This window comes from Danio rerio, chromosome 7 (genome assembly GCF_049306965.1).
Source record: "Danio rerio strain Tuebingen ecotype United States chromosome 7, GRCz12tu, whole genome shotgun sequence".
Lineage (NCBI taxonomy): Eukaryota > Metazoa > Chordata > Actinopteri > Cypriniformes > Danionidae > Danio > Danio rerio.
In genome coordinates this window covers 53,030,627-53,038,401 of record NC_133182.1, presented here as the reverse complement: position 1 = coordinate 53,038,401, position 7,775 = coordinate 53,030,627, and the positions used below count along the sequence as shown (strand labels likewise).

Here is a 7,775-nt window from a genome sequence, read left to right as displayed (position 1 = left end):
TAGTTGACATGTAGATGCAATATAACTTAAATTTAACAAACAGACCATCAAAATGAAGTATAACCCCCAATCCACCTTGTTGAGCTGTAAATCATAAATACAAGCAGGTGTGTCAGGGTAAAAGCAACGGGTCGGAGCTTTGACAGTCCGTCTCAGGTCTCCCTCTAGTGGTCGACCATCATAAATCTGCTATTTCTGTGCAACAAGACATTTTAGATGGGAGGAAAATCTGCAAATAAGCAAACCATAATAATACCAGATTAACCATCTCAAAAATAAAATGGCACCTTACACAAACAAAGTTTGTTTCTTTTATTTCAGTCATAAGTTCATAACAACTGGATACTAAACATAAAAGTGGGAAATGTTTTTGAAGTAGACATTCTTGCACCCCATGAAAAAAATAGTTCAGCTTTAGATGAGCTCAAACACAGTCGGTCAGCAAATTTTAAATGACAAATATGCATACATATATCAATTAACTATAACATAATACGCCACAGTGGTTTCGCTTTGCTGACACGCAGTGGCTCTAAAACCACGATACACCACACTGTGGTGTAATAAAAACACAAATAAGAACCGATGACAGGTTTACAAACTCATAACACTAGCATCTGATGGATTTTCACAAAGATTTCCTTGATGGTTTAATGAAATCAGAATGGGAGGAAGAAAAACTGCACATGAAGAACACACTGACCCTTGCTTGACAGCTAGTGAATAAAACAAAAACCTCCTACAGCCAAATCAAGTTTCTGGATATAAACTTTCTTTTTAATATATATATATATATTTATATTTATAAAATACTGTTTCATTTGAAGAAAGTTCTTTGTACAAACGTCAGTGTAAATGAATGTGGAGTTAATATGTGAATTAAAAACAAGAGTGGGTGAGCCTACTGACAAAGAACTCAGAAATTCCTTAACTAATGATCCATTTGGTTTTAAACTAAAAAGGTGTTTTACACAATATACACATTTTATTACTTACAAAAAAGAGAGATAAATGACACAATGCTAAACACGTCCTGATACAGCAGTGTTAGTACCACCAACAAAGAAGAAAAAAGTGATTGGGGAGGGGGAGGAAGATAATAAAGCAGTCCCATTAATGTAACGCTTCAGTGCATGTCGTCTCTTTGATGTTCAAAGTGCCGATTTGGTAACATGGAGACAATTCCACTCGAAAACCACCAACAAAACAAAACAAGTGAGAGTGCTTCTCACAAAAATAGTAGCATTTCTTGAAGGAAAACATGAAAAGGAGAGAGAAAAAAATATCTAATGCACGTCGTGTCATGGCACCTTGCTGGATCTGCGTGATTCTTTTGAGGTACTTCTTTGAAAATAAAAAATAACAAAGACTAATAAAATTCATTTGTTCTGTTCAGTTTCTTTTGCTGTGTTGCACAGTAGCACCATAGAGTTAAACGTGAAGAAACCGCACCAGTGAAACTCCACCGGTGATCCGCAGTCCTTGATCCTCAACGACAACAACAGACTGCATGAATGTCACTACGTTACGTCCTCTTCATACACACCACACAGCGGCTCACGCGGGTCCTCAAGTTTCCAGCTTTTAGAGTCTCTGACTGCGGCTTTCTGTTTGGGCAGAGGAAGAAGTACACACATGTTGGAATTGTGCCTTTTTAAGAACTGAAAGAGTAATTATCTGCCAGTGGGGTAAGTCCTTCATAATAAAAACAAGATTATTTTACTTACTGGCATATAATTCAGCACGTTATAAGTAAAAAAATGACTAAAGTGGGGCACAAAATGAGGGAACATATTTTGATTTAAGTCCCATTTTCTGCATTTACATATACAGTTGAAGTCAGAGTTATGAGCCCTCCTGAATTATTAGCCCTTCTGTATACCCCCCCCCCCCATTATTTATGCAAGAAAGAACATTACAAATATACAGTATGAGCAAAGAGACAAAAAGGATACATAAATAAAATTGCAAATAAGACAAGTTCAAATGATTTACACTAAGAAGGAGTTTTACATGCAATATAATTAATACAGTCGTTAAGAAGTTCACTTATAAATCAAAGTCTTTCAGCACTCTTTCCGAAAACACTGGATTGATCTCGGTTGGCGAATCATATCACCACCTAATGGCTCTCATCGGTGCCAATATTTGTAACTTTAAGTGGGGTTGCAAACCCTTGTACTTTTTATTGCTTCTTCCTCAAACTTCAGACCCACGGTCACAAAAGCCCCCATCTCAACTAGTGCGCCTGAAAAGTGTAATGTAATGTGTATTTATATAGCGCATTTATTGTGTATGGCCATACACCCAAAGCGCTTCACAATCATGAGGGGGGTCTCTCCACACTACCACCAGTGTGCAGCATCCACTTGGATGATGCGACGGCAGCCACAGGACAACGGCGCCAGTGCGCTCACCACACACCAGCTATAGGTGGAGTGGAGAGACAGTGATCGAGCCAATTCGGTGTAAGGGGATGATTGGGAGGCCATGATCGTAAGGGCCGATAGAGGGACTTTGGCCAGGACACCGGGGTTACACCCCTGCTCTTTCACGAGAAGTGCCATGGGATTTTTAATGACCGCAGAGAGTCAGGACCTCGGTTTAACGTCTCATCCGAAAGACGGAGTCTAACATTCAAAATTGGATTTAATAAAAATAAAAAGCATTAAGGTCATCTCTCTTAGGTGTAATTTGCTTTCTAACTATTTTTACAGTTCAGTTTTAGTGATCTTCATGTTTACAATAGTGTTTCCTTCACAATTTATGTTACTTCTTTTACATAGGCAGTTCATTCCGCTGTGGCGACCCCAGATTAATAAAGGGACTAAGCCGAAAACAAAATGAATGAATGTTTTTAATCAAATTGGTCTTACATTTCATATTTTCAGATTTTTTTATAGTATATATGTAATATGTATTAATTCTGGTACTTTTACCATAGATCGACATATCTACCATCTGGTAAAGGTTGATAGTTTTAGAAATTTTGGGATGAGTGAAAAAAACTGGTGACATAAGCCAACTGATTAACTTTAACTGTTATGATGATCGCGTCAGCCCCAACTTCAGACACGCTTACCGCCAAGTGTTGACGCTGAAGCCCCGATAAATCGGGTGTAAAGGGTAAATAATGACCTATTTTTCAATTTTGGGTGAACTATCCCTTGAAGAGTTTGTTTATATTTGGATTAGAAACAAGACAAAAAAAAGCTTAGTAAGATTTTTTTTTGGTGTTCTTCTGGTTGAAACCTTACCTGAACATTTCGTTCACGTCCACAGTGGCCAGCCAGAAGCTGTAGGAGTTGCCGTAATAATTGCAGGTTCCTCGTCCGTGGCACTCAATGAAGGGAGCGGAGCGAAACTCCTCCAGACAGGAGCCCGGAGAGGCCAGAGCCTGACCTGAACCCTCAGCACCTGCACTGGTGTGCTGAAACACAGAAGCAATAATCAATCCTAATTAATGTGTTAACAAGGAGGAATCCGTATTCAAAATCTGCACTGTAAACTTAAAGAAAACTTTTGAGACCACTTTGATGTCAAGTGTAGTAACCAAATTAAAAGTACAAGGCTTTCTTTAGTTAAACCCACAATATACACAACTTACATTAAAAATTTGTTTTTTTGTATAAATAATAGGAATTCCTGTGTTATGAATCTCAAGTTCTTTTAAAGTTACAGCATTTCTGCATCCTAAACACATTCATATTGAATAATTAGGCTCTTTATTTATTGTTAAATGTGTCTAATGTGAGTTTCATGTTTGAATTTTGAGCCACACTGATTGATACTAATTGACTTATGATACTCTTTTAAAAATAAGTTAAAGGAAACATTAAAACTGAAGTCAATTGGTGCGTTATGTGCTAAAATAGTTTAATATTTATAAATTATATTAACTTCTCAATCATTTTTTTGTAAGAGTGCATTCACAGAGAGAGAGAGAAAGAGAGAGAGAGAGAGAGATAGAGATAGAGGGCCCTATCATACACCCGGCGTAGTGTGGCGCAAGGCGCGGCGCAATAGTCGTTTGGTAGTTTCAGCTTGGCGCAAGAGTCGTTTTGAGGCGTTGCGATACGCTATTTAAATAGCAAATGCATTAGCGCTCATATGTGCGCTCATAGGCGTTCTGGTCTAAAAAGGAAGGCGTTCTGAGGCGGACTGCGGGCACGTTGCTATTTTGAGAATCTATAATAGATTTTTCATTAGACCAAAACTAACCCGGTCTAAACTCCGGCGCAGAGTTGCGCCTTGCTTACACACTGCTTAAAACGCACAAGAGAGCAATAGGCAAATATCTTTACAAATGTAAATATTAAGGATATATATAGGATATAATAAGAATAGATATAGAATATAGATATAAAGGATTAAAATATTACAAAACATATTATTTTCTAGCCTACATAAATATGAAAAATCACTGCTTTTATGTCTTCTTCATCTCGGGAGGCTTTTTCAGTTCATTCATAACAATTTGCTTTTGTATAATGTTATTATTATTAGCAGTATTATTTATTATATCCATATTTATATTTGTTTTTATTAAAAACAAGCTTAGATTTGCCCACCTGTCAGGTTTTAGACCATATGGGGCACAGCATGTGTTTTAGGATATAACTCAGGTTTTGAGTTATTTTGTTATTATTATTTTGTTATTATTATTCATTTATTCGTTTGCTGGAAATTAGAACTGAATTTAGAAATAGTTTTGAAACAAATCTTTGCGCTTAACAAGCAAAATTAATTATTTATAGGCTAATTGATGTCTGTGCGTAAATGTTTCCCTATCCAAGAGCGAATGTGAAAGTAGTTCCATTATCTCTCATTCTCACGCAGTAGATGCTCTGTTTAACAGTTTTCTGTTAAAAAAACTGTTAACTGTTTGCTTGTGAAATGCTCATTTTTTTCCATTTAGACTTACTTTGCGTCCTGTAAATAGCAAATGCGCTCTTGGCGCGACGCAGCTGGGTCTTAAAGGGAATGGGAGATGAGATTCTAAATGGTTTATTCTCAAAACACACCTATAACTCATTAAGAAAATAAACTCAACACTTTTAGCCCATACGCCTTGGCGCAAAGCAGGTTTTCCCGTCCGTAAATTAACAAAAATGCGTCCTAACACGCCCTGAAAGCGTTCGCGCCCTGCGTTTTGCGCTCTGCGCATGGACCGTCAAAATAGAGCCCAGAGAGAAAGAGAGCTTCAATGTTCGGAATCATCAGTTTTTGTTCAATACACATTTAAACTGTCAGATTTATTAAGATTTATTCCCCCACACTGACGTCCCAAATGGCACACTATACACTATGCGCTTATGCACTTACACGCTCAACAGCATAGTATATGTATGTAGTGTCCTCCCAAATGGAATGTTTTGTTTTACAAAGTGAAAAAATTCAAATAGTTTCCCTGATTTGACGGTTTGCCAAATTAGTGAAACAAATGACCAAGTACCAAATAATACCTGTTGTGTGTATAACCGCATTCACCATCAGGAGGTGCTATGATCACTCTCGTAAGAGAAATTTGCATAAATAAAGTAATCCAACATGTGCACCCCAAAGCTGTGGTCATTGAGTGCTTGAAGTGCTACCAGAGTTGTATAAAGTACTAGAGACCCATACTTAAGTAAAAGTACAAGTGCTTTATCAAAAATTGACTTGAGTAGAAGTAGAAGTGCTCTTTAAGCACCATACTTAAGTGGAAGTACAAAAGTATTCAACATTTTTTGTACTTAAGTACTGCAAGTAGTTTATTTCAAAATTTACTACTCAAGTACTGAAAGTAAAAGTACAAGTATTGTGTAATGTAGTTATTAAAGAAAGCAGTCAAAATACACCAATTGTTTTATTTATTTTAAATATCTTTTTTGGGGTACTTGATTAAGCAGAACGAAAAGAAACATGGCTTATGAATCTGTTTTTCTCTGTAAATAGTTTCTATGGTACAAGAACTCACATCGTCAGGCCCTTTTACCAGAAAATGCCTTCACTGATGAGATAATTCAGCATGTTCACTCACATACATACACTCTCTCTCTCACACACACACACACACACACACACACACACTGCCCTGCACACACCTAAATGTACACTCTCTCCCCACTCTCACACATTCATACACTCTGACACACAGTTTTCTCGCTATCTCTCTCTCTCACACACACATTTTTGTGAATTGTGGGGACATTACATAAGTTGCACTCTCTCTTACACACACACACACACACACACACACACACACACACACACACACACACACACACACACACACACACACACGGACGCACACACAGGTACAATCACACTGTTAAAACAACACTCTTACTCACACATAATTCACTCTCACACACACAAAGACACACTCACACTTTGGGAGTTTTGAAGTTTGATTGGTTAATACCACAATGAACAGGAGTTCTGTCTTCTGGAAGAATTTTACAATATTTTAGAATTTTAGAACAATATTACTGTGTTAAATGAAAATCAGAAATATTTTATGGCTTATGGCTATGATTTAGTAATAATTGTTATTTATTTTTATTATGTTTTTAATGAAATTGGTCTTACAGTTCATATTTTCTGTAGTATATTTATTAATTCTGGTACTTTTACCATAAACCAACATCTCAACCATTTGGTAGAGGCTGATATTTTAGAAATAATGTGATGTGTTGAATAAAAATGCACTGATTGTGTTAACTAGCAACATTAGGAGTTAAGAAATGCAATCAAAAAAATTCTATTGCTTTTGTCTTGGTGTGACAGTTAAAGGGTTTTTTGTAATAAAATTTTGTCCTTTAATACAGCAGTCAGATATACGAACTGTGCCCTTAATTTGACCTGCTCAAAGAAAACACTCTTTCTGGATGTATTAAACAAAACTCATGCACAGAAGACAGCACGAGCATTTACAGCTAATAAACTCATGTCAATATTATCCCGCCTGCTTTTTGAGCGCTGACAGGCGTGTCTTACACGGCTATGATTGGTTATTGTCCTCAACAGAAAGGGCTTTAGAAATATAAGCGCTGTTCACCCATGGCGGGAAGAATACACGATTATCACAGGTAATAGACACAGTGGAGAAAACTTAATTGCACATGAGGCACGCTCATGTCTGGATCCACAGCTTTAACAGCTAAGAAGAGAGGAAAAGTTACCTTACAAACTGGCCAGCGGGTCAAATGTCCAAAGTGAGAGAGCGAGAGATAGGCAGAGGTGAAGTTTTACAACGTTTCTCCCTAACAGTAAACTAGCAGCTGGTATGCTGTGCCGCCTCGCTCTCGCGCCTCCGTCCTTCGCCATAGTATTGCAACATCGCTCATAGGAGATAAATGACGTCATCACGTAATAACCGGTTATGACCTACTGAACTGATATCAATCATCATGACACCCCTAGTAACGAGTAACGATGCAGCACATAAAAAATCTATCGGAGTAAAAGTATTAAACTCATGGAAAATATGTACTTAAGTAAAAGTGGAAGTAGGAGAAAAAAATAATACTCCAGTAAAGTACAGATACTGCCTTTTAGTACTTAAGTACAGTAGTGAAGTAGTTCTACTTCGTTACTATACATCTCTGAGTGCTACACATTCCACACTTCATTTTACCGGTTGAATAAGTGCATCATCCAGGATTTTAAAGTGCACTTATTATTTTTTAGAGTTTTCAGGGTGAATGCACTACTTATACTATTTGTACTACAAAATGGCGCAGAATAGTGCATAAGTATGTGATTTGGGACGCACCTAAAGTATTTTCAAT

General features: G+C 37.1%; 1 protein-coding gene across 2 annotated transcripts in view; it reads right to left on the bottom strand.

Moving 5' to 3' along the window:
• Positions 1–298: 298 nt before the first annotated feature.
• Positions 299–7,775, bottom strand: part of col4a5 (collagen, type IV, alpha 5 (Alport syndrome)) — a 91,217-nt gene continuing 83,740 nt past the window's right edge. The window contains exons 48-49 of one of the 2 annotated variants that reach the window (XM_073906186.1): positions 3,258–3,430; positions 299–1,607 (exon numbers count right to left, since the gene is read on the bottom strand). In XM_073906186.1, coding sequence (XP_073762287.1) covers positions 1,526–1,607; positions 3,258–3,430 — 255 coding nt within the window. In that variant the 3' untranslated portion in view covers positions 299–1,525. The remainder of the gene's footprint in view (positions 1,608–3,257; positions 3,431–7,775) is intronic. The other variant, NM_001123230.1, reaches the window with a different exon arrangement.